The sequence below is a fragment of the Macaca mulatta genome, chromosome 9 (assembly GCF_049350105.2).
Source record: "Macaca mulatta isolate MMU2019108-1 chromosome 9, T2T-MMU8v2.0, whole genome shotgun sequence".
In the NCBI taxonomy this organism is placed as follows: domain Eukaryota; kingdom Metazoa; phylum Chordata; class Mammalia; order Primates; family Cercopithecidae; genus Macaca; species Macaca mulatta.
The window spans coordinates 108207756-108235316 of record NC_133414.1 but is presented as its reverse complement, the minus strand read 5'-3'; the positions used below and the strand labels follow the sequence as shown (position 1 = coordinate 108235316).

At 42.1% G+C, this 27561-nt stretch overlaps 2 protein-coding genes across 5 annotated transcripts in view; one reads left to right on the top strand and one right to left on the bottom strand.

The window, feature by feature from the left end:
* The window catches only part of BLNK (B cell linker), a 79410-nt gene that overhangs the window by 47458 nt on the left and 4391 nt on the right, over nucleotides 1-27561 (top strand). For 2 of the 4 annotated variants that reach the window (XM_015147832.3, XM_015147833.3), the window contains exons 6-16: nucleotides 230-393; nucleotides 7753-7834; nucleotides 9115-9183; nucleotides 14152-14221; nucleotides 16146-16173; nucleotides 16977-17019; nucleotides 19411-19495; nucleotides 19933-19964; nucleotides 23000-23076; nucleotides 23897-23980; nucleotides 26895-27050. In XM_015147832.3, coding sequence (XP_015003318.3) covers nucleotides 230-393; nucleotides 7753-7834; nucleotides 9115-9183; nucleotides 14152-14221; nucleotides 16146-16173; nucleotides 16977-17019; nucleotides 19411-19495; nucleotides 19933-19964; nucleotides 23000-23076; nucleotides 23897-23980; nucleotides 26895-27050 — 890 coding nt within the window. The remainder of the gene's footprint in view (nucleotides 1-229; nucleotides 394-7752; nucleotides 7835-9114; nucleotides 9184-14151; nucleotides 14222-16145; nucleotides 16174-16976; nucleotides 17020-19410; nucleotides 19496-19932; nucleotides 19965-22999; nucleotides 23077-23896; nucleotides 23981-26894; nucleotides 27051-27561) is intronic. The other 2 variants (XM_077946967.1, XM_077946968.1) reach the window with 1 other exon arrangement.
* ZNF518A (zinc finger protein 518A) overlaps nucleotides 19795-27561 on the bottom strand; it is a 76118-nt gene continuing 68351 nt past the window's right edge. Inside the window, exon 8 of the mRNA XM_077946936.1 lies at nucleotides 19795-20100. The gene's annotated coding sequence lies outside the window, so the exon portion shown is untranslated. The remainder of the gene's footprint in view (nucleotides 20101-27561) is intronic.

The following is a 27561-nucleotide window of genomic DNA, read 5'->3' as shown; positions in this document are numbered from 1 at the left end:
TGGAAGGATATTTTTAATGAGGACATTCTTCCAGTTTTTGTCGTTTAAGTCAATAGGCAGTTGAAATTTTTGGCCTAACATTTCACTTTACTCTTTCAAGGAATGCCCGTGGATCATTTGTGGCTACATAGACACCTGTGGTTTTATACTTTCTAGATCTCAATGGCTTCCACCCAGGAAATGATCCGGAGCCTCTTTTATGTTATGTTTTTTGTTTGTTCCTTTCAAGACAATCGATCAAGCCAGAGGCATTCCCCACCCTTCAGCAAGACACTTCCCAGTAAGCCCAGCTGGCCTTCAGAGAAAGCAAGGCTCACCTCCACCCTGCCGGCCCTGACTGCTCTGCAGAAACCTCGAGTCCCACCCAAACCCAAAGGCCTCCTTGAGGATGAGGTAAAGTAAATCTGTCCCAAAGGCTTCCCAGGACACAGAGAGGGGGCGGGGCAAGCGACCAGGACAGCCTGCCCGCTGGCTGTCCTCCTTCTTTACAACCTGCTATTGACTGTCCCCTCTCACTCTCCACTATTGTACCAAAGGGACTTGGTTTTCTCCAAAATGGCTTATTGTAAGCATGTCTGTTTACTAGAGGTGTATGGTAAAATATCAATACTGAGTCTGTGCCCCTCATATTATTCCCTCCTTCTTCACTGTGGTTTCCTGTGAATCTCTTCTTTCCTCCCTAAGATGTTCTTCCCCTCTCTTTGTTCTCCTTTGCTTCTCTGTCCTGTTGTTACCGACAGCAAATCCATATGGGTCTGCAGCAACTTCAATTCTTGCCTCCTGGGCATAAGGCAGAAGGAGAGACCAAGGCAAGTTTCAGAGCAGGAATGAAAAGAAGTCAAGTACACTTAGAAGAGGGCCAAGTGGATGACTTGAGAGATCCAGTGCGCTGTTTGACCTTTGACTTGGGGTTTTATACACTGGCACACTTCTGGGGTCTTGTGTCCCTTCTCCCCGATTCTTCCTTTGTGTGAGCTGTCTGCTTGTGCAGTGGCCTGCTAGCATTTGGGAGGTGAGCATGTGCAGTGTGCTTACCGGAGTTGTATGCACACTCCCTTGAGGCACTCTTGCCTTACCAGCTGAATGTTTCTAGAAGGTCAAATACCAATTAAACTCTGCCATTTTGCCTCTTAATGCGCATGCTTGAGCCCACTTGCCCAACTCCTGAGATCTTATTGGGAAACTGCTCATCACTAGTTTCAGGTTTTTTCTATCTATTGGGAGACTGCCTTTCTCTGGTGCTGGCTGTGACCAATTATTATTTTAGAGAGACAATTAACAACCACCTGACAATCACCTGATAGTCTCCTGACATTCCTGGGGCAGGGGAGCCCTCTCCTGTTCTGCTCATGCCTGACTAGCTATTATACCCACTGTAACACTGTCTCCACCTTACTTTCTTTCCTCCACCTTCTTTTCTCTCTGCTCCTCCATTTTCCTCTTCTCAGATGCAGAGGGTGACATGGGCCAGAATGTACAATGGAGATAGCTAGTCTGTAAGGTACCCCGCACAACCTATGGAGGAACTGACCCCTGACTTCCCTTTAACAGCTCTTGCTTCTCACTCCCTCCCTCCCCACAGCTGCCCCACCCCCACTGCCACCAGGTGTCCAGAGACCCACCTTTTCAGATGGCCCAGCATCCAACTCTGGGTTTACCTCCTCAATCTCCCCTCTCTCAGCTCTTAGAGCTTGTGTGTCATTTTCCCTATGGAACTGCTGCTATTTGAAAATGAATACATAAACTCATCAAAACTGTTGTAATAACTGATAAAGCCTAATGTTTTATGGCTCCCAGAGGTCCTTGCATTTTAAATAAGGACAGAGACCAGCGGCAGCTTCTCTAAGAAGTAACTTGCCTCTAGAGGATAAAACTTATGGCTTACACACATGTTGTGAAATGATCTTCATTCCACCTTTATAAAATTTGCAGCCCAGCAGGAGCTGGAAAAGATGGGCTTTTAAATCAAAATAGAGGCAGCATCTAGGCCCAAATTCCTGCTTTGGCCCTTCTAGGTGTATAATTTGGGGCAAGCTAGACAACTTCTTTTTGTCTGTTTTTCATCTCATCTCTGTTATTTTGAGAATTTAATAAGAGAACATATGTACAGCACTAAATACAGTGCCTCACACACAGAGGGGTTTAATACATGTTGGATTCCTTTCTACCATATTCTAGATTCTTGACAAAATCCAGTTTTCTAGTTTCTTCTGAAAACTGAAATCTGGCAACACCAGGCCAGCAGTGGCCTCAAAGCAACTGTGCCCCAGGGCACCCCCCGCTCTCGGCTGTGAATCCCTGGTCTCTTTTTTGATTTGTCATAGCTCCCACGACACATACAGTGCAAGTACACACCCTCACCCTGCGCACACTCCTCCCACCTGAGAGGCGACGTTGTCCTTTCAAGGGTGCGAATAGGGTGGCAAGAAGAAGCTGAGCAGGGGAGGGGACAGGATGGGGAGACCAGCTGTTAGGGTCTCACTGTAAATTATTTCAGCATTTGGCAAATCCATATGAAGACACAAATTCAGATACAGAATGTGAATGAATACTGTGGGATATGCAAGGCTCTTCATTTCTGTAAATAACTGAGAATGGACCCCAGGGAGGCAAGGCAGAGGTTTGCTAATAGCAGCCTCGTGGAGATGGCTCAGACAAGTCTTCACCAGTGGGAAAAAGAGAAGTATGAAGGTGGGGGCGTTCTGGAATGGGCAGATGCAGAGCCAATATAAGAAAGAGGTGTAAAAACAAATACACAAACAAACAGAGGCCAACATTAAGATATGGCTGAACCATTAGTTGGGAAAAGAAGAAGTCAAGTACCAGAATAAATAAAAATGTTTAACCCTGTTCTACAGGTTATAGGCAAAATATAGAGATACAGGCTAAACAGAAAGCTGGAGGTGGGGCAAAGACATTTAGGGGGAAGAAGCATCTGTGCTATAATGAGAGTGGCTAACACTTGGTGGATGCTGTGTATCCACTGGTGTTCTGAGCACTTTGTGTGCATTATCTCATTAAATCCTCACACCAACCGCATGAAGTCTATCATCAGCCCCGCTTTACAGATGAGGAAACAAAGGTGTAAAGGGGCTAAAAAAAACTTGTCCAAGGTCACAGAGGGAATATGCTTAGCTTAAAGGGTATTTTTATAAGAATTCAATAAAATAATGTACGTAAAGCTTTTAAATGCTCATATGAATGGTAATGAGGATGCAGCTCATGTGGGCATTTAACAGCTAATCAAAATGACTCCTGCTAAGTAATAGGGTATGAGCCAATGGGAAAGTGAAAATAAGATAAATTCATGTTACTCCTATTTTTCAAATCTGTAGTCCTAGGGGGAGGCAAACATGTAAACACTTATGACAAGTGTCTTATTAATACTGAAACATCTAAACATTGGAGTTGATCTAAGATGATTTTTAATCTATTTTTAATTAGGAATCATGTCATTGTAATAATTGAGAAGGATTTCTAATACCTGTACGTGATGGTAGTAGAATAATCTACCTGGCTTCGAAAGACCAATCACTGATTCACTAAAGTCAAGTTTTTGTGTTTTGTTCATGAAATAAGGGGGTTGATATTAAAACACTGCAGCAATGTCAAAGTGGTCAATAAGACCACATGATATCCTAATAAAGGATATAAAATATGATGGTTCCTCGTCACTTACTTATTTCAGCAATAACAACATTAAAGCATTGAATTGCAATGTTGGGAATATACATTGTACATACCTTCTCCTAAAACCCTATAAAGATGAGAGAGTTGGGCAGACACTACAAATAGAATTTGTTGAGACTGGATCAAGTCTTTTTTTCCTATCATTCTTTGCGAATACAAATGTCTGCATTCCAGAAATATCACTGAAGTGGCATCGTTGTCTGGGGTACATATCTGGGATTCATTGTCTCACACTGAGATTAATAACATAGACACGTGTGGGTGGGTTAAGCAGCGTAAAGTTTAATAGACAGGAGAGAGGAGAGCATCTCTCTCTCTCGCAAGACAGTGGAATCCTAAAAGGAAAACCGGGCCTGTGGTGGACCACAGCAGATTTTATAGGCAGGCTTCAGGAGGAGATACTTGATTTACATAGGGCCCATAGATTGGTTTGATCAGGAGTGACATTTACATGGTGCAGAAGAGGCTGGTCGCCCCACCCTAATCTTATACAAATGGGTTTTCTACTTGGCCAGTGCCGTCTTGTCTGCTCCTTAGTGTACAGGTGGCTGGCAAAGAGAAGGGAAGACAGAGCCACCGTTTTGATCATGCCGAGGCACAGGTAGCATTTTCCTATTGGCACAACTGCCAGCATTCACCCATGCAAGCTTCCAACTTGCTCGTCTCTATCAGCAGCCTGATTTTACAGGCTGCTCTTTGTTAGAAAAGAAAATGATTTGGGGCTGCTTTTTATTAAAAGGAAAACCTTACCAAGGACATCTTACCCTCACTATCTGCCTAAGTAATTTTTTCTTAACTCCTATATCATCATGACTCTAAACAGCTCAGATTCTAAACACTGCAGATAAAAACATTTTCTGTAATCAAACCCTGCAGAACAAAACAAGTACAAAATTGAGAATACAGAAGAAAGAATAAATTTTGAAGTGGTTAAGCAGGACTAGGTTAGGGCCTGGAGCTTCCAACTTCCCTATATCCATTCAGGCATCATTGCCGAGTTTCAATACCAATATTCTGTGTTCAGATATAGGATGTTTAAGGATTTTGTTGACTACAGGGTTTAAGAGGGTGGCATGCCTCCTAGGGGCTCAACCTCTCCTTTTATAGGAGCTAACCCCTAGAAGAGAAGTTGGGTTCTGATAAAGCATGTCACTCTGGCTACTAATGAATCCAAAAAGGTGGACCCACGGACTCAAAAAGGTCCTGCAGGGATACTGCAGCCACTCAACATCCCGTTATTCAAAGCTGCTAAGTCAGCCCATCCCAGCTTTGGCTATTGGGTTAGTCAATTTCAATTTAATTCAGTGAGGCATTTGGCCAGATACTGGAAACACAAATACAGAGAAAGAGAAGGCCCTGTCCTTCAGGAGTTGACACTGTGGGGCCAGAGATGAAGCAGAGATGAGGACCAGGTTTCCTGTGCCACAGAGAAGCAAGTGCCCACTTCTGAATGGCAGAATCCAGGAGAACTTCCGATGATTCAGCAATTAACTCCCCAACAGGTCATACATCTAGAAAAGACCCAAGCACAGATTTCCTCCCAGGTCTGTATGATTCCAAAGCCTCACCTCCCTCAGCCAGATAGTCTCTAAACACAACTGCAGATTGAGATATGTGAGTAGAACTCTCTGGTGCCTCTTGGTCAGCTTCAGAGGTGAAGAAAGAGATAAGAAATAGCAATTAAATGAAGAGAGGATAGATAAGACAGAAAGAGGAGGGGGAGGATGGAACGTACTAGAATGTGGTGGATAAAAGTATGGGTGCTAAATTATTGAACTGCTTGAGTTCAAATGATGGATCTACCACTTTTTTTTTGAGACAAGGTCTCACTCTGTTGCCAAGCGCGATCACAACTCACTGCAGCCTCAGCTTCCTGGGCTCAAGCAACCTTCCCACCTCAGCCTCCAGAGTAGCATGTTTGGCTAATTTTTCTATACTTTTTGTAAAGACAAGGTTTCACCATGTTTCCCGGGCTGGTTTTGAACTCCTGGACTCTTCTATCCACCTGCCTCAGCCTCCCAAAGATCTGGGATTACAGGCACGAGCCACTGTGCCTGTCTGGGTCTACCACTTTTAAACTTGACAACTTGAGCAAAGTACTTAATTTTTCTGTGCCTCAGGTTCTTCATCTGGAAATGGAGCCAATGGTGGTACCTCTCTTATTATAGAAGGATTACATGAGAAAAAAACATGTAAAGTACTTAGAAGAACACCCAGCAATAACTTTTTGATTTTGTTTCTCCCAGTACCCTTCTTGGCTGCCCACCAGGGCAGGTGGTAAAAACCACTTTTGAAATCTGGTTACCTCATTTGTGTCTTGTCAATATAAAATCCCTCTCTGCCTCCATTTATGGTCATTTAATTATCGACAAAACTGCTAAGACGATTCAATGGAGAAATATTTTTTTAAAACAAATGGTGCTAGGTAAATGGTGCTAGATGTATCCACAGGCAAAAGAATGAAATTGGATTCTAACCTCACACCATACACAAAAATTAACTGAAAATGTAGCATAGACCTAACTGTAAGAGCTAAAACTCTAAAACTCTTAGAGGAAAACACAGGTATGAGTCTTTATGGCTTTGGGTTGTGCAATAGTTTCTTAGATTTGATACCAAAAGTACAAGCAATAAAAGAAAAAATAAATAAAACAGACTTCAAAGTTTAAACATTTTGTGCCACCTATGAAACCAATAAGAAAGTAAAAAAGCCGGCAGGGCGCGGTGGCTCATGCCTGTAATCCCAGCACTTTGGGAGGCTGAGGCAGGCGGATCATGAGGTCAGGAGATTGAGACCATCCTGGCTAACACGGTGAAACCCCGTCTCTACTAAAAATACAAAAAATTAGCCGGGTATGATGGCGGGCGCCTGTAGTCCCAGCTACTTGGGAGGCTGAAGCAGCAGAATGGTGTGAACCTGGGAGGCGGAGCTTGCAGTGAGCAGAGATCACGCCACTGCACTCCAGCCTGGGAGACAGAGCGAGACTCAGTCTCAAAAAAAAAAAAAAAAAAAAAAGAAGGAAAGAAAGTAAAAAAGCAACCTACAGAATAGAAGAAAAGTTTTGCAAATTGTATATCTGATGAAGAACTTGTAACTAGAATATATAGAGAACTCTTGTAACTCAATAAAAAGATAAACAACCCAATTAAAAATGGGCAAAGATTTGAATAGACATGTCTCCAAAGAATATACAAAAAATGACAATAAGTATATAAAAAGTTACTCAACATCATTAGTCATCAGGGAAATGCAAATCAAAACTATAACGAGATACCATTTTGCACTCACAAGGATGGCTGTCATAAAAAGGATGATAACAAGTGTTGGTAAGGATATGGAAAAACTGGAGCCCTCATACATTGCTGGCAGGAAAGAAAAATGGTGCAGCGTCTTTGGAAAACAGTTTGGCAGTTTCTCTGACTGTTTAACATAGAGCTACCATGTGACTCTACAATTTCACCTCTAGGATATTCCCAAGAGAAACACATGTCTACACAAAAACTTGTACATGGATAGGCATGACACCATTATTCATTACAGTCAAAAAGTGGAAAAAAGCTCAAATGTCCATCAGCTGATGAATGGATAAACAAATGTGGGATACTCATAAAATAGAATATTATTTGGCCATAAAAAAGGCTGGAGTTGTCATACATACTATACCACAGGAAAACCTTGAAAACATTATACTAAGTGAAAGAAGTCTCCAAAGACTACAGATTGTGTGATTCCATGTATATTCAATGTCCAGAATGGGCAAAATCTATAGAGAAAGAAAGCAGATTTGTGGTTGAGTAGGTCAAGGGAGTGGTGGATGGGGAGTGACTAATGGATGCGAGGTTTCTTTTTGGGGTGATAAAAATGTCCTAAAATTAGATTGTGGTGATGGTTGCATACATCTGTGAATATACTAAAAGTCACCAAATTGTACAATTTACATAGTAGAATTTTATGGTATGTGAATTGCATCTCAGTAATGCTTTTTTAAAAAATCACTCTCTCCCATACAGTCAACTATGAATGTACAGCATTCTTCTTATTCAGTTTTATATTTCTTTTAGGCTGATTATGTGGTCCCCGTAGAAGATAATGATGAAAACTATATTCATCCCACAGAAAGCAGTTCACCTCCACCTGAAAGAGGTAAGAGTTTGTCACCTTAAGCACCTGAAAATTTTTAGCAGTTGATGGGGATGTACAAGAGTATTTGGTAGTAAGTTCTAAGAGGCTCAGAAATGACAGTGTCCAGGCCTTTCTCCCCTGGGCCACAGTGTGTGCTGCTTTGGCTGGTTGGGCAGACACCATCAGTGACAACCCATTTCTGTGTCATAGCCCTTCCCCGCCTTCTCTTTCCTCTTCCATGATTTAATCTTCCCATCTCAAATTATGAAAGCACCTGGGTAGTTCTCTTCAGCTGCCCTCGCTTTAAATGGATTTCTCATAAAACCTAATACAATGTCGCAAGCCACCATGTTGGCCTTGTAAACACTGCACCAAGAACAGTTTCTGCAGAAGAGCGAAAAAATGAAAGAGTAAAATATGCCCTGAGTCCTGGCTCTTTAAATTTAGTAGTATGTTAGGCCTACGAGAAACATTTCATCTGTTAACCCTTCACAGGACAACAAATGCTATGACAAATGAATTATCTTAAAAAGCCAGTGCTACATAAGATTAGGCATGGAAACAGGCTATGTTTACTCTGAATATAGTTACTATGGAGAATATGATCCAGTACAAGTGATATCTCTTCAGGTAACATTGCTCATCTGCTACTGTCAACTACATGGTAGCCATATTCAGGTTTTAGTCCGCCATCACGTAGCATCCCTCTCCCATACTCCGTACCTATCACCAACAGCTTCAAGACCTACCTGAATTCCCAAGCCATTCATTACTACAAAACAACAAATACACATTCCCTCCTTCCAACCCCTCTTAAAAAAACAGAAAAGAAAAGAAAAGAAAAGAAAAAAGAAAAGAAAAGAAAAGAAAAAACCCCTGAAATCCCAGAGCAATGGTGTGTATTGCGTCTGGTAGGGGAGGTGGAGCTATTAATTGGGCCCCTCCAGGAAGGGGTTCAATACACTCTTGATGAAAAACAAAAACAATAAAACTCCTTTCTCTCTTAGACTTCCCATTTGGCAAATGAAATTCCAAGCCATTATTCACTTTAACAAGATCTCTATCATCAAATAATCAAATAGTAATATATCAAATTATGAATCTGTCATTGATATTTCCATTCTAAAGATGTTTCTTCTGAGAAGGCTTCTTTTATTGGTTTGTGTGTCTAATAAGTGTGTCTCCCATTCTTTGCAAATTCTCTGGTCTGGTCATCATTTTTCCCTGAGTGTGACTTTCCCTCAATGGCATGTATCTGTAATGGTTTTATATATATGTATATGTATATTTCTGTGTTTAAGCTCCCATGGTGAATAGATCAACCAAGCCAAATTCCTCAACGCCCGCCTCTCCTCCAGGAACAGCTTCAGGTAAAGTGTATATGTGTTTTGGTTTGGTTTTATGTCTGTTTCAAATAAGAAAAACAACTCAGATGAACTATGAAGAAGTAATCACTTGTATTTGCAAATGTCTTAATAATGGGAACAGAGGGCCAGTCCTCACCCTCATGCACTGTCTAGTGGCACGTGTGTGGAAGCGGCCATTTCTCCAGGCATTTTGGCATCTGCTAGACAAGTTCTGGTTTTCACCCTACCTTCCTGGGCACCTTGCTGGCTTCTCCGTGTCCCCTCCCTTGACTGAGGGGGTCCCAGAGTTTAGCCCTCAGCCCTCAACCCTCAGTTCTTTCAGAACATCATGATGGTTACAAGCTTGGTTTTGAGCCAGACAGCCCTCGGTTGGAACCCCAGTGTGCCCCGTTACCAGCTATGCCACCTTGAGCTTGTACTCCGCCTCTCCAAGTATCAGATTTTCTTGTCTGTAAATGGTGCTCATAGCCCCTACTCTGTGACAGGAGAATTCTGCTGCATGTGAAACTCTTAATGAGTGCCTGGCACACACTGAGTGCTGAGGAGAGAGAATGATTTTTCACTTCTGTAGGGTTCATCGAGTAATCTGGCTTCATGTCTCAAGTCTACACTGGTAACTCCCTGGCATCCAACCTGACCTGACTTCCCTTCGGAACACCTTGATGCTCCCACGCAGGACTCTAAACTCACTCCTCCCTTCCCTGTGGGCACCCCTGTTTCTCAATGTGTACAGCCTCCAGGCCACATACTCCAAATCCTGCTTTTATTTCTCCTGAATTTGCTGTTCCATTTTAGCTGTGACCACCCTAGTCCAGGCTTTCTTTACTCAGCCACCTTGTACCTTCTCATCTGCAGCAGTCCACCGGCCACACCCCTGCCTCTCGACTCTCTCCTCAGTGACAAGGACTGAGCTGCTGAACTCCTCCAGATGTTACCAGTTTCATCTCACCACAAAGCTAGTTTTTGCCACGTCACCTCTACCACCAAACCATAAATGTTCCTGGTTGCTCCTATAGGTTTTGGCAACCCCCAAGGCTGAGCCCAAGACACTGAGGGGTACCCATGACCCCCATGAACAGCACAGAGAGGTATAGGAGCCTGCTCTCCAGCATTCTCACGGGCATTTCCTCTCTCTGTCTCCCCTCGTCCCTCTCCCCTAGGCATACATATGCGCACGCGCGTGCGCACACACACGTATTCGTACACACACATTTTCTTCTCTCACAGAGCTGAACACAAGTCATTGAGAGGCTGAGCTCTGCTTCCAGAGACAGGCTCCTTAATAGAAAATGAAAGAAGAGTCGAGTATTTTAAAAACCTTTTCCTGGACTCATTTCTTATGAAATTATTCACTTTCTTCACAAGTTCTGGTTTTTCTTATCCTCTCCTCAGAACCCACAAGCGCTTTATATATGGGGAGTGGAGCTCAGAGCCATCTTAGCCAGCTCATCTTACCCTCTCGGGAGGCAAAGGTCAACATGCCAATCTAAAATATCGTGACCAGGTTGCTTAGGCCCCAGCCGAAATGGAGACTCCTAACTCCCGATAACTCAGGATGAGGGCTTTTGTTACTGGAACAGAAAACCCTTTAACAAATAAATAAATGAAGACTTCAACCCTCCTTTAGAGAAATAGATTACTAATATCTGGTGTTTGCCTTTTACAAAGCTCTACTTGCCTTACAAGGACCTCCTCTTCCTAAAACACACCCAGTACTCCAATCAGCCTGTATTTCATGGGTCTTGCTTCTTGGTCTTTGTGTTCTCACTTTTAGGACACCTAATCCTACCCATCCTTCAAGGCCCAGCTTGAGGCCTCCACCTCTAGGAAGCCTCCTCTGGTTCCTGTAGCCCTCAGAGAGCTCTCCTTTGCAGGAAGCCTCTTCCCCCTTACACTTAGCCCATACTTATTCCCTAATTACTTTGTGTCTCAGTCTAATCGCTTCCTAAGTACACTGCAAGCTCCTTGAAGACCTTGCCTTCAATGTCGTTGCTCAGGAGGCTTTACCTGGCCCCATGCTGGGGCAGATCCCTGTAGTGCCCTGCACATGCCCTGAGATTTCTGTCTCTTTGCTCACAGCTGTTTCCAGGGCCTACCCCAGGATCTGGCTCAGGGGAGATGCCGAGACTGAAGAGGGGTCAGTTGGTTGAGAGGGTGAATGAGTCCTCAAACACTGGTTGTATTAAATATTTAAAGAATCACCAAGGGGGCATTAACCAGCTGGATTTATTACTCATAAGTTTGCTATTAACCTGGTATAGCTGTATTTTAATACTAGAGACATGAGATGAAGAAAGGAAATCTAAACAAGAAAATAATGTCCTGGTTATGTGATTGTCACATACAGGTGGGAGCACCTACAGGAGGGGGGAAGAAGTGAAATAGTTCAGGTCCTGGCTGTGACATTTGCTAGGTGCCGGACTTTGAACAGGTGAAGTCATCTCTGTTTCTTAGTTTCTTCCTCTGATAAAATGGCACCTATACCTAGGGGTATCATGAGTAGACATCATGAGAATTAAGTGACTCACTATAGATGACTTGCACTCATAAAATGCTAGTGTTTTGTTATTATTATTGTTATTATTCAGAATCCCTTGTTCAACCTGCCTTGATCCATGACCATTCTGGCAGATATTCTCAGGGAACGATATTGTTTCATGGGTCACTGGCCCATGAAACAGAGGAGACATGCTCCATCCTTCCTTAGAACTCTGTCTTCCTGAGGCAAGACCATAGGCTTTCCACCAGTGCTCATGCTGTCCTCTTATCACCAGAAGTTATTTATAGGGAGGGAAAGGGAAAGGAAGGTTTTGGCAGACTATTCTGAGATATGCAAGAAAGGGAAGCATAGTAGAAAAGCCAGGCGGGAGGTCTGACAAAGATAATATAGTGGTCAAATGAGCCCCCAGCATTTCAGAAGTGAGAAATTCAGACTCAGACCTTCTTTCTACTTCCTTATTTTTCAGACAAGATTTTGTTCCGCTTCCCCGAGATCTTCCATCAAATTCTATGAGTAGTCAAGGGTACTTTAACAGTGTCAGTCTTAAGTATTCAATTTGATACACCAGCCACTTAAACACAGTGAGACTCCTACTACACATTCAGGTGACATTTCAGTTTATTGTTTTCATGTTGTCACATGAAATGTAAACATTCCAAATGCAATCTCTTTTCCAAAATGTTTCAAAAAAATCAGACCCAGTTCAGGTGCCGTGGAAGACAGAGCTGTCATGGAGGGGGCACTGCTTCCCGGGGTGCTGGGGAAGGCCACCGGGTACAATCCACACCACCCACTCTGCTGTTGTTCCCACCCATGAGGGTTTAGGAAAAGAGTCAGTGGGATCTGAGTGGAAGCCTGGGGGCCTCTCTCCAGTGACACACATGGGAAGGAACTTCCTGGTCTCTATTTCAATACTTTTTGAGGCCTTTTCTTTTTCTTGTTTGTGTTTGGATGAGATGATACGGGGGTGCACATATCTTCCCTGTTATAAATTCTGAGAGGGCAGAGTCCTATGTCTGCTTCTTCACCTCTTCCTCTGCCCCTAACACGGTACCTTCAAGGGCTTTACATGTACCAAGTCCTCGATAATCCTTGGTAATGGATTATTACTTCAATGTGTGCTTATCTGTGCTCTATCTCACAAACTAAGAAAGTACAGACTGAGGGCGGCAGGTCCAGCCTGTACTTGCAGAGTATGCCCTGTAAGTGCATTAGGAATTGAAGGTTGGGCACCCTGGCTCACGCCTGTAATCCCAGCACTTTGGGACACCAAGGCAGGTAGATGGTTTGAGTCCAGGAGTTCAAGGCCAGCTTGGGCAACATGGCAAAATCTCATCTTGATAAAAAATTAGCCAGGTGTGGTCGTGCACGCCTGTAGTCCCAGCTACTCAGGAGGCTTAGTGGGGAGGATCACCTGAGTCCAGGAGTTTGAAGCCTCCAGTAATCTGTGATCACCCCACTGCACTCCAGCCTGGGTGACAGAACAAGACCCAGAAAAAAAAAAGTGGGGGGAATTGTGGACTTATATGTGTAGTAAGTTCTTAACAAAACATTTATTCAGTTAAATTAATGAAGAGCCCCATGAAGAGCCCCCTTGGTCTCACTGAGCAATGGTGTCCAAGCAGGTGAGCATCATGTCTGAGGCAGCCAGGGGATGCTGAGGGGACTGGCTCAGTTCTGGCCTCTCCCCTCCTGGCCTGCCCTCTGTCCCACAGTGAAGATCCATCCTGCCTCTCTCTCACTTCCTCCCCCACAATGATTGTCTGGCATCTATCTTCAGGTACAGGAAGGGAGGTTGGGTGCAGGGGACAAGACCCTTCAGGTCCCTTCTATGACTCGAGAAGATGAGATTTGGGCAGCAGCCTGCACTTGTCTCAATTTGTCCATTAAGGAAAACCTGTGGGCAAAGGCCCTGAGAACTCAGAGATGAATGAGTAAATATCCTCCAAATGTGAAGTTAGAGGCGTTTACTGTATTTAAGTGTGGTTATAAGGGAGCAGTGTCTGAGGTCTGTGTCAGGAATGGTGGGTTGGAGCCTCTGTCTCTGGGTGCCTCTGCCGTGCACATTTGTGCAGTGTGCACAGATGCAGGTGTGAGCTGTTGGCTCCCTTCCTCAAGGACCTCTGTGGGGGTCCTCACTGAGTTCTCAGAATCAGTGGGCTCAGGACTTGCCCCATGGGGCAGGGGGTAGGGGGTGGTGCGGGTAAGGGGAAGGTCTTTTAGAAATGTTAAGGTGGAGTCCCTAATCCCCATCCCAGTTCTGAGTTTATACACTGACACTTTTAAAATGTGTCATCACCTTTGCCCACAGGTTTTCCTTAATAGCTTCAATATAACTACCTATATGTGCTTACCTGAAAGCAACACAATGTGTGCGAATATTTCTGAGCCTGCCAGAAAGGCCAGCCTCACTGTGACCATCAGCCCCTGGTTCAGGACTTGGGGACTGAGTAGTGTATATGTTTGTGCAGGTCGAAACAGTGGGGCCTGGGAAACCAAGTCACCTTCACCAGCTGCGCCATCCCCGTTGCCACGGGCCGGGTAAGTACCTGTTGCAGGAAGCAGCTTTTGAGATCTGGGGAATGAGGATGGTGATACCCCACTGCCCTGTTGACTTCATTAGAAGTTCTCCCCATGGCAGGCTGCAACTTGGACCAAGAGTAAGGAGCCCTGCTAACATCGAACGAGCCAGGTGTGGTGGCTCAGGCCTTTCATCCCAGCACTTTGGGAGGCCGAGGCGGGCAGCTCACTTGAGGCCAGGAGTTCAAGACTGGCCTGGCCAACGTGGCAAAACCCCGTCTCTACTAAAAATACAAAAATCAGCCAGGCATGGTGGCACACACCTGTAATCCCAGCTACTTGGGAGGCTGAGGTGGGAGGATCACTTGAACCTCTGCGGGTTGCAGTGAGCTGAGATTGTAGCACCACACTCCAGCCTGGGCAACAGAGCAAGACTCCATCTCAAATAAATAAATAAATAAATATAGGAGTATTTCCTCCTGTGAAGTTTTAGTTAAGTCTTGAGTTCACTAACTTACAGTGTTCCACAAGACACCCCGACTTTCAGAAGCTCCAGCACCTGAATCATTTTCAGAGTCTCTAGCAGATTTTGTCTTTACTTTCTACTCCTCAGTTTTACGGTCTACCAATAAGTGTGCAGATATATACCATGTGCTGGTCAGACCAGGGCGCTCCATCAAAGCCACACCACTGAGGTTCCTCTCGAAAGTGACAGTCATTCTTTCTTATTGAATTTAGAAGGGCTTTGTAAACAGTCAGGTGAGGATTGTCATGTGTTAATATTACAAACATCACCCCGTAAAATTATGTTGGCTCAACAGGTTATTTGGAAAGCAAATTTAAATATGTCCAAATCTGGCCTGCATGGCTCTAATCTTATTTCTGCCTCTGTGTAAACCAAAGAAAGCCTCCATGTTGAAAGTTTGTTAACCAAAACTCTGCACACGTCTCTCTTAGTTCAGCTGTATCACTTTGTGCGAGTTACTTAGTCTCTCTGAGCCTCAGTTTCCTCACCTTAAAATGTCACTGTAAGGTTTAAATAACAAGTGAGGAGCCTAACCCAGTGCCAGGCATCTTACAGGTGCTCAGGAATTCTTGTGTTCTTCCCCCACACTTCAACTCTCAGCCAAAAACAAAGCAAGAGAAAGACATGGTGAGGGTTTTTAAATTAAGAAATTTAACACAGAGAAAAGGAGCATACAACCTTATCAATATTAGACTCCAGTCTCTATTGGAATCTTGAGTTCATTGACTTACAGTGTTCCACAAGACACCCCGACTTTCAGAAGCTCCAGAACCTGAATCATTTTGCAAACTAGAATGTTAGTGGAGGCAAGTACCTTCAGGACCACACATCAGTGGTTTTCAAACTTGTTTTGGTCTTGGATCTCTCTGAAAGAAAGCCTGCACAGAAGACCAGTGGAGAACAGCCCCTAGAGACAGGGAGGAAGCTGGAGCGGGCAAGCGCGGCTGCAACCTCACCTGCTGGACCACTCTCTTACCTCTACCCTCTGTCCTGGACAGTAACCCCTACAGGGAGCTGTTGGGGAAGAGGGGGCTCCACAGAAACACTGAAAATACTGATCCCGGTCCTCAGTTGACAGGTGAGGAATCTAACCTCACACCCAAGACAAAGAGGCCCAAGGTCACCCGCCGAGTAATTAGTGCAACTGGTGCAAGAGTCCAGTTCTGCCGATTCCCTGGCAACTGGTGCCCTACTTTATCCCCAGTTGACCCCTTCCCCATCTGTCAGCAGACTCTGTCTGAGCCTAGGAGGATCATAACTAAATCCCACTTCCATCCTTCTCCACCTTGCAAGGATAGTCTTCTACACACTCGTATCGCTTTCATAATTCTAGCTTACATTTGAGACTAAATTAATGGTAAATAGCTCCATTTTGTCTTCGTTATGTTTTAACAAAGCTCATCTCTTTTTATTCCCCAGGAAAAAACCAATGACACCACTGAAGACAGTAAGTTAATTTTGCATTTAAAAGTGCTTCATATTTCCTGCAGTGTTTATTCTTATCCATTTATTTAAAGTTGAAAATGCTTCCAGCTATGGTGCACACAGCAATCTTAGCAACTGAAGTTGCTGCCCAAGCAGTCCAAGAGAAGCTTCAGATCCTCAGGTAGCCAGGGAGGATGCCCCTCCCTGGGGCATAGAAGGAGCTCATCCTCACTTGATCCCGGCAGCTTCACTGAGTGTGTGCAGCAGATCAGAGGGGCAGCCAGGTTCCCTGCCCTCCCCACAGGAAGCCCCTGTGTCCACTCCCCACCACAGTTAATGGTAGACCTTTGTGCTAGGCACACGTAGGCCTCACTAAACTCAGATTCTGGCCAGAACATGGTGAACCTGGGCCACGACACTATGTGAGGGGAGCCCACCTGGACCTAGTCCCTACTGTGAAGCCTGACCTTTACAATCATTTAGCAAACACACGGAAGGTGGGGTCATGAGACCAAAGCAGATGTCAGATGCCTGCTGTACATGGGCTACTATGTGGCAGCTGCTGGGGGGTCATGATTTCCATCAACCCTGTTGACAAAGCAGGGAGGTTTCTGCACCGCAGTGACATTGCTCCTTCCAGCTGTTTGTTGCTTAACGCAAAGGTTGGGCTAGGGACTGTGGGTTTGTAATTGTTGTTGGGATTGAAAGAATAGCAATGCATCAAAGAAAAGTGCTCCCAAAATATTTATTTTAATAATATTGCTCTGACATTTATTTCCACATTCTGCTATATTGAATATCCTTGCCTTTTTGTCTTTTACATAGACTCCAGTTGCCTCTCAACAGAATACTTCAAGTGTTTGTGAAGGTAAAATCTATTATTTTGAAGGATGAGCACATCTTCTAAAAGTTATTTTAATTAAGGATTTGTATATACACATTTATTACATTATTTTGGGGGCAATTGTAACATGAAACTCAATTTTCTAAACAAAATAGTTTTCGTAATGAGCAATGAACAGCAAAACTAGCTCAGAACCTTAGCATCTTTAGAGTAGGCTAAAGAATGCATGCAAAAACCTGCCTGTTGGCAGACAGATATGACTTGCCAGGAAATAGTGCTAGGACCTTACATAGATTTGAAAACTAATGTAGAGCTATTCACATGTTTTAGAACTAATAGCTTACTTAAAGTAATGAAAATTTTAAAAATCTGTTTATTTGAACAAATTCTTTTGCTAAGTTTTCAAGATAATGTTTTCAAAGTTCAAATGTCTGTCTTCTTAGTATATCTTCAATTGCTTTTCTTCCTTTTTTTTTTTTTGAGTTAGGGTCTCGCTTTATAGCCCAGACTGGAGTGCAGTGGTGCATAATTATAGCTCACTGCAGTCTCAAATTCCTGGGCTCAAGCTGTCTTTCTGCCTCAGCCTCCTGAGTAATTTAGAATTTCTTCCTTTATCATCACTCAAAAATCTTATATATATTTTTAGAAACTGCCCATGTTTAAAAAAATTGTGTTCAGAAATTATCGTGAAAAAATAGAAGAATCATCTATAATATCAACACTGAAAACATTATATAGAAGTTCCTGCCCTGTACCCATTTAATCATACTTGAAGATCCCCTGGGTTAAAAATGTAGTGAGTATTCTCCCCTTCCCTGAGTTAATGTGTGCACATCTACATAAAGCGCTCTCATTTCTCTGATGATGGACAGTGGATCTTTTCTGAGCGTGCACTACAACTCACCTCTCTGCTTTAATGATGCCATTAGGTTTTTTCATCCTGTCTCCCACATCTTGCTTCCCTAGGCTATTTCTGAGGCATCACCCCTTTCCTGCCATATTGCTTTCTTCTGCCTTCCCTTTGAGGCTTTTGTCTTTTCTGTCCTTCCATTCCTTGCAGCCTCTCAGACCTGCTGAGTCCGGGTTGTGGAGTGATAGTGACCTCAGGGGCTCTGAGAATCTGTAGGAAGTAAGTACGACCCTGTGCAGACTTCTTGGCTACAAGAACCTCCAAAACCCAGGAGAGAAGCGGGGCCCATGGCATATCCCCTGCTGCTTAGGTGTCCTCATTCTCAAAGGGCTCCCAGTACAGGCGCCTGCCAGGCATGCCCCCTCCTTTGTTATTTATTTCAAGAGCATAGGCAATTGCCATCCAAATGCAAAGCGAGGGACTGGCCTCTACTAGTCTAGGAAGGATTCAGGATGGCGGAGGCAAAGCAGGTGTGGTCAAAGCTTATAGGCTGGCAAGACCTAAGGTGTTCATTGTTTCTCCTTCTGAAATTACCAAGTTTTAACGTCATGAGCAAAACCTCTAACATAGAGGTTTAAAGTAAGTTGCCACAAATTCAAAATACAATCTTCAGAGGTTCAAGGTTTCCAAGCTTTAGTGCACCACTGAATGGTAAGAAACCCTGACATCTTTTTTACCATTTATTTGAATCTTTGAGTTCTTACTACTTTTATTTCTTTGAGGTTTCTGTAGTTCTCAGACTTTTCTTCCATGCAGAGACTCACACATGAACATACCAAGATTTTAACACAACCTACTTCCCAAGGGCAAATTTGAGGGAGAGTAAAGTATTAAAATAATTTATGATCACATTTCTGAATGGTTCAGCAGTAGAGTTCACCATGGGCTTCAACATAAATTTCTTACACTTCAGGTTTATGCCCATTTCCCACCCTTTCCTCTTCTGCTCAGGAAAACACAGTGAAATGCAAGTGAGATTTACATTATTATAGGGATAACCATGAATTTGATCCAATTAATTTTGCAAAAAGAGATCATTTGTGAACTCAGTAGTGTGCCTCTTATCAGTAACACACTGCTTATACCATGTCTTATGACTAATCAAGACCCACCAGGGTGTTATCTCCACCTGTGTGGAGGCCACATGGAAAGTAGAGGGTGAGTTGTTTAGAGGGTGGCTAACATGTTCTCATCTTCTGGCTTCCACCTATACTCACACACTTAAAGTTTCAGGGCCTGTGGGTTCAGTCTGTATGTACATTGCCAGTGGATGAATGCAGAGGTGGTAGGATGTACCTGTAACACTGCTGGGAGTGAGTCCTGGTCCTAGAAGCACAAGTACCTCAGCAAACTGGCAAGTGCACAGATCCATGGCATCCCAGTAAAAGACATGTTCCTGAGAAGACTTCTGATCAAATTTGGTTCTTCTCAGCTGATGTTGCTGGGTTTTGGGATGATGATAGACATTTCACTCTAATCCTAATATGATAATTTTCCTGATTCAGAAAAACCTATACCTGCTGAACGCCACCGAGGGTCAAGTCACAGACAAGAAGCTGTGCAGTCACCAGTGTTTCCTCCCGCCCAGAAGTAAGAATGCTTTCCTTTAAAAATCGGTTTCCTCTTGTTGCTGCAGGAATTAACATGTGCATTGTTTCACTGCACAGTGACACTGACTTGTCATGCTAGGTAAAAATCCAACATTTCATTGTTTTGCAATTACATGTTAAAAGGTGTTAAGCAACTTTAAAATAACTGTATAGAGTTGCAGAGACCTACTAATTGGGTTAATTATTGAACTTGACTAAAATACAATACTTTAGTCATTATTTCCTCCTTTTTCAAAACTAAGAGTCTTACTTATCTTTAAGGTTCTGGTGCCTCTTCTATCTTTAGATATATTTTATTGGCCATTTGGATTGATTTATTTGTGATGTGCCTGTTCACAGCATCATCAGTGTAAACAAAAAGTCAAACTTGCTCATATTGTGCTTTGTCCTTTAATTATCTGAAATTCTTCCTTGCAGACAACTCCACCAAAAACCCATACCTCTGCCAAGTAAGTACAACGAAGCCATGTAGTGTATCAGGGAGTGGTCGAGGCTGGATCTTAGAGTCCGATAGGCCTGGTTCCAACACAGCACTGTCACTTCCAGCTGTGTTATCCTGGCATCTTCTCCCACTTGTTTCCTTTCCTGTAAAATGGGGCCAAGAATGTTTATTTCACAGAGTTGTTTTGAAAAGTAAATATATTTGAGGCAATTTTTACTTTTTTTAGTAGCGATTTAATATTTTACTGGTCATGCATCCTTTTTTAACTTTTTTTTTTTTTTTTTTTTTTTTACAAAAACAATACAGCTGTTTTCAAAATAAGAAGATCAAGTAAAATAACATATGGGAAGCACCAGCTATAGTGTTTGGTTCTAAACAAATAATACCCATTTAAATTAAGTCTAAAATACATTTTAAAGATCACAAAATGTATCTACAAAAGGTACCCTAAAAAGAGGATATGGCAAATATCTGGATAATTTTTCTAAGGCAAACATCACCCTAAAAATGTATGAATTGGATAAGTCAGGCTCACAGAATGTAACTGCCCAAACCTTAATTTGCCTTCAACTCAATGTGGGAAAAAAGGAAGAAAAAAGCTCTGCTTTACGTAGATAATTTGGCATATATTCCAAAATAATCAAGCTTAAATCCATTTAAATAAACAGTAACTGTCCACATGCAAAAAATTGATATGCATTTTTTACTAAACATAAATTGGCTTTTTAGATTTTTAATAATATTCATCTTAAATAAATGAAACCTTTACCAGTTTTTTTTTAATTCTGACAACACAAAGTGAAAATGATTTGACTACAGAAATTTATTTTCATTATTTAAAAATCTTTATTATATCTTTTACTGTTTTTCAACCCAAGTCATTCATTCAGTTTTTAGTGACCATATGCCATGTGCCAGGCACTGTTCTATGCACAGGAGATACAAGGATGAACGAAACAAATAAAGACCCTGTTCTCATGAAGCTTATATTCTATTGAAGGAGACAGATAGTAAAAATAAACACACAAATAATATGATATCAGGTAAATGTTAAAAGCGCTATAAAGAAAAATATAGCCCAGCAGCAGGAGTGGGTGGCAGAGAGTAATGGAGGCAGGGGGAGCTGCTGCTGCTGCAGACAGGGTGGTCTGAGAAGGCCTCTTCTGTACAACGGGCATAAGAGCTCCTTCCACAAAGAGCTGGTGAAAGGACGAGGTGCGCACATGCTGAAAACAGAATAGGCCTGGCACATTCGGGTGTGAGAAAATACTAGCCATGGGTACTCTTCCAACTGCCAGAACTGCAGAAACCACCAACCGCCCTGCACTGTGCACCTAGGGAAAGTCTGTTCGCTCACTCACCTTTGCTGCTCTCAGCTGGGAGTACTGTTCCCCTCCTATTAGAATACACCCTTCCTTTTGGCCCATCTTTGTTGGGCCTGCCAAGCCCTCACTGCCCCCTCCTCTTACAATGTTGGCTGCCTTCTCTGAACATCCAGGGCACTATTATCTGAAGCACTTAGTTCATCCAGAACTCTTTCTCCTGCAGACTTCCCCATCTTAATAAAGGACAACTCTGGTTGCTCTTGTCAAAAACCTTGAGAGTCACCCTTGACTTCTCATTTGCCTTCTTCACACGCCTTCCAGCTATTTCTTCAAAATAGATCCAGAATCCAACCACTCTCACTACTTCCACCGTGTGATCTGTCCAAGCCACTGTCATCTCCTGCAAGAACACCGAACTGGCCTCCCCCACTCTGCTCTTGCCACCCTCTGTTTCCAGCCCAGCAGCCGGAATGACCCTGTTAAAATACAGGCGGATCATGTTACTCCCCTGTTCAAAACCCTCCGAAAGCTTCCTTTATCATGTTCATTACAGCTCTGGACTCACGTTAAGGGTCCACCAAGTCCTATAAATCTGGTCCCTTCATTGCCTCCTGTCTGACTGTATCTCTTATTCTTCTCCCTTTTTCTTACTGTACTGCAGGCACAGTGGCACTCTTGCTATTCCTCAGATATGCCAGGCCTTGCGTTCACAGCTCCCTCTACCTGGGACATTCTTTTCTGGGATGTCCACTGCCTCCTCCCTCTCCACCTGCAGATCTCACCCAACTATTCCCTCAGTGAGATCTTCCTTTCCTGATTTTTCTTCATAGCATTTATGACCCTCTAATATTTTATATATATATATATATACACACATATATATTTATTTATTTATGTCTTTATTGCCCATCTCAATCCATTAAAATTTAAGATCCAGGAGAGCAGGGCATTTTGCTGTTTTGTTAACTGCTGTATATCCCCAATGCCTTTGATTCATGGCAGAGAAACAAGAGTGAATGAATGAACGAATGAATGCAGATAAGTTTTCTGTATTTCACATGTTTCCACATTTAGACTGTAAACTCTCTGCGGGAGCTGATGCCTGAAGACAGCAATTCTCAAACATTTTGGTCTCGGAACCACTTTAACACTCTCAATATAATTGTAGACCCACAGAACTTTGGTTTACATGTTTCTGTTGATACCTAGTATTTTAAGAATTAAAACTGAGACATTTAAAACATTTATTAATCCATTTAAAAATAATATTAAACTCATTACATGTTAACATAAATAACATATTTTTATGAAAAATAACTATATTTTATAAACAAAAACAATTTAGAGAAAAGAGTGGCATTAGTTTATGTTTTGTAAATCTCTTTAATGTATATTACTGCAACGTAACACAGACTGCAGATTCTCATCTCTGTTTCTACATTTAATCTGTTGCAATGTTTTTCTGGTGGAACTACATGAAGAAAATTGGGCTTCATAGTGATAGGTAATCGGAAAAGAAAAGACCTCTTGAACCCCCTGAAAGGATTGTCGGGATTTCCAGGGGTCCTTGGGCCACACATTTGAAACCATTGCCTTAATAATTTTTTTTTTTGGTACATGTGTCCCCAGCAGCACCTAGCACAGTGTTAGGGTGTAGGCATAGAAAGAGTTCAATAAACATGAAGATTAATTGAAGGACTTTTCTGATCCCTTTCAGGATTTACAGAAGGGGGAAACCCAACTGTGGATGGGCCCGTACCCAGTTTTTCATCTAACTCCACTATTTCAGAACAGGTATGAAATGAACTCTTGATCTCAGTAAATTGTTACCAGGAAACTGCAGGAAAGAGCATGTCTTCTGAGAAGAGGGCATTTGGAGTGAACCTTGAGAGCAGAGACTATATTTTACATCATTATGTGAACTGTCATTTGGTAACAGGGACAGAATACCCAGTTGTTTTTTTTCAATGACTAAGACATTGCTCCAGTTAATGTTTCCTCAAAACTAGCAAGGAAATGTGTTGTTTTCATTGTCCTTCCTCTCACATAGATTTTATTTAAACTTTGTAATTTCCTCCAAATAGATCTGTTTGGCTGATGATATTAAATCACATATAAGACAGCACAGTTTAAAAAGGGACAGAGAAAGGACTCTGTGTGCCCTTGGGCAAGTCTTTCTACATTTCCATAAAAATATATGTAAAAATGTAAAATATGGATGATAGCATGTGTCCTTCTTGCCTTCAAAGAAGGCATATATCCTTTCTTGCAAGAATCAAATACGATGATATTTATGCTTTGGAAATTACAAAGCACTCCACAAAGTAAGAGCAATAAGAACACAATGGAAAGGGGGATTATTACTTATTTAGGAGAAAGAAAGAAGTAATTCAGGAACCTAGCTAAGGCCAAATGAAAAAACAAAAAATACAAAAAACAAGTTAATGGTATAATCCTTGTGTTTGATCAAAGGAAAAATAAAACTCATCTTAAAATTACTGGTCTAAATATAGAGGCCTGTCTTCATAATGCAAATGGGTCTTTGTTTCTAGTACACAGAAATTAGAGTTAAGTAGGCACCAGCCCATGCTGATCTGTGCCCTCCATTTCACAGGAAGCTGGCGTTCTCTGTAAGCCATGGTATGCTGGTGACTGTGACCGAAAGTCTGCTGAAGAGGCATTGCACAGATCAAACAAGGTCTGATCATTTTTACTATTTATTATTTTTATTTTATTTATTTATTTGTTTTGAGACACAGTTTCACTGAAGTGCAGTGGCTCGATCTTGGCTCACCGTAACCTCTGCCTCCCGGGTTCAAGCGATTCTCATGCCTCAGCCTCCTAAGTAGCTGGGATTACATGTGAGTGCCCCCACGCCCGGCTAATTTTTATATTTTTAGTAGAGATGGGGTTTCACCATGTTGGCCAGGCTGCTTTCGAACTCCTGACCTCAGGTGATCCGCCCGGTGGCCTAGGCCTCCCAAAGTGCTGGGATTACAGGCGTGAGCCACCGTGCCCGGCCAAGGTCTGATCATTTTTAAATCATACGTTTTGCCCTCAGCCTGTAATAGACACAGTTGTTATCCTTATGATATGCTAATTAAATAATTGCGACAAGTATAGATACAAGGATCTTTTTCCTTTACTCACTCAAGAGAAACTGCTATCCCCTCCTCTCTTTCAAGTTCCTCCATCTCATTTCTACTTGTCCTTTCATCTCTGCAAGGACCCACAGCCTCCACTGCCCTCCAAACAGTGGGAGAGAAGAAAGCTCCAGAGGAGGTCTGTGGAAGGCTTGGTGCTGCATGAGCTCCACTGAGGAGTGAACAGTGACAGGCTATTTTGGATCAATGTGCAGGATTTAAAATTTGAGTCAAGATGGCAAACAAACAAACAACAAACAAAAAATACCTGGAAGTAAATGTTTGGAGAGCCCAACTTCAGTCATGTAGGAACACCAGGGACAGCTTGGACAATTCAAGATTAAAGTGCCACTTTTTCTTTCTCTCTTCTCCTCCCATCTGTTTTTGTTTTCTTGCACTCTACTTTGTCAGAATATATAGCATTTACATACTGTTCTTCCTCACCCTTGTTTTAGTCCTAGCTCTACAAGTAAATATATCAGTGTGTTCCATCAGTCCTTTGGTTTACTTCCACCATCGTCTCTTTCCTTTGATAAAGTGTACCTGTAGTAGATTCTAAGGAAAATCCATGTTTACATTATTCCCTGAGTTCTTGCACATTCAAAACTGTTTTCTCAGCCAGGCATGGTGGCTCATGCCCGTAATCCTAGCACTTTGGGAGGCCGAGGTGGGTGGATCACTTGAGGTCAGGAGTTCGAGACCAGCCTGGCCAAGATGGCAAAACGTCATCTCTACTGAAAATATAAAAATTAGTCAGGCATGATGGCGGGTGCCTGTAATCCCAGCTCCTCGGGAGGCGGAAGCAGGAGAATCCACTGAGCCTAGGAGGCGGAGGTTGCAATGAGCCGAGATCGTGCCACTGCTCTCCAGCCTCAGCAACAAGAGTGAGACTGCTGTGGGGGAATAAAAAGAGAAAGAGAGTTAAAAAACTCTTTTCTCATATCCTAGTAGTTGGAAGAAATCTTGGTTGGCTATAGAATCCTTAATTTGAGTTTGAAAAGTGTTGCTCCACTAGATTGTGTTGTTCTGTATGAAGCTCTTGAGAAGTCTGATACCAGTGTGACTTTCTTGCCTGTCTATGTAATTTGATACTTTAGTCTGGTGGCTCTGCAGACTTTTTAAAGTCTAATCATTTTACCAGAATATATCTCTGATTGATAATTCCAAATCAATTTTCTCAAGTAGACAGAAGCCCTTTCAATATGTAGATTTAAGTTTTCTCTTATATCCAATAAGTTTTCTTAGATCATAGTCTTAAAGGATAGTTCTGTTCCCTTGTTTTGTTTTTCTTCTGCAAGCACTCAATTTACATGCGTTTTGGATCTTTTTTGTCACTTTTTCATTCCCATCACTGTCTTTGATTCTACGGTACTTATTTGAATAAATCCCATTTTCTCTTCTGGTTGTTTCCACACCTTCCTTCAAGTGTCATTTCTTAACTCTTCATTTGAAGCTCTCGTCCCTTGGACATCTTATAATTTTTTCTTTGTTGAGATAGGTTTGTCTTTTTCTTCAATTTCTTTCCTGAGTTTGATCAACTCTTGTTGCATTTCATTCTGCTTTTTTGTCCATCTTTGTTCATAATTTTTTATTTTATGATTCTAAATATTTTTATAAAATGTTTAACAAAATTTGAATTACTGTGTTACAGTTTTGGAATTTTTTTTTTTTTTTGACGGAGTCTCGCTCTGTTGCCTAGGCTGGAGTGCAGTAACGTGATCTCGGCTCATTGCAAACTCTGCCTCCCGGGTTCATGCCATTCTTCTGCCTCAGCCTCCCGAGTAACTGGGACTGCAGGCACCTGCCACCATGCCCGGCTAGGGATTTTTTTCTTATATAAATTCTTTGAAGAGAGAATTTTCATCAGCTGAAAGTTTTGATTCCCAACTTCTGTTTTCTTCTTACAGTACTTATGAATGGAATTTGATATGTTTTTTTCATAGACAACTGGTGGCTATGGTTCCCAGTTCAAGACAGTCCTCTAGATTTTATCTTAATGTGTCCCTTCACATATTTCTAAATTTTATAAACATAAAACCTTATTTAGCACATTAAAAAGCTAGCATTTAGCTGGGCAAGGTGGTGCACACCAGTAGTCCCAGGTACTCAGGAGGCTGAGGTGGGAGGATCGCTGGAACTCAGGAGTTCTAGGCTGCAGTAAGCTGTGATTGCACCACTGCACACCAGCCTGGGCAACAAAGTGAGACTGTTTCTAAAAATAATTATTATTACCTTTTTTTAAAAAAAGGCAAGCATTGATCTCACTCAGGATTTTCTATGAGTATATATTTTCTTGGACTATTTTCTTAGAAAATAAGAGGACAAGCACTAATCAATAGTAAAAATAATGTAGCTAAATAGTTTACCTTTGGAATGTAATATAGGTGTTCTTCACAAAATGATTTTTTGAACCTGTAGAAATATAAGTAATACTAACCATAATTATGCTTTTATAAAAAAATTAAACAGGATGGATCATTTCTTATTCGGAAAAGCTCTGGCCATGATTCCAAACAACCATATACACTAGTTGTATTCTTTAACAAGCGAGTATATAATATTCCTGTGCGGTTTATTGAAGCAACGAAACAATATGCCTTGGGCAGAAAGAAAAATGGTGAAGAGGTCAGTGATTTCTTTTTGAATTCAATTCTATAACTATGCATTGAGTATAATGACATCAAATACTGTATTAGATGCTAGAGATCAGGAGAAAGCATACAAAAGTACTTGTTCTTATGCTTGCACAAATGTCATAGAGAACAAGATAAAATACTATTTTTAGGCAGTATATCCAATAGGAACACAGAAAAGGAAGAAGTCGTGTGATATACATCCTAGTTCTTTCATTCAGTTATTTAATGAGGTCAGTCTGACCTGAGAGTTTAGTCCAGGGGCAAATATAAATCAAGGTTGAAATGTCAAGTTGAATTAAGGTTGTAAGAGTTAAGGTTAAGGTCCAGACCTCCAAAGTCAAGACCTAAAATCTCAACTAAAGTACCAAGGTAGGTTATCAGGGAAGGATCCAGAAGAGATGCAGAAACTTGAGTTAAAACATTAGACTATAGCCCTTGTACCAGAATGAGCTTATGGGCCTGCAGCAAGAAAAAAAAATCACATGGGTCTTAAATATTAA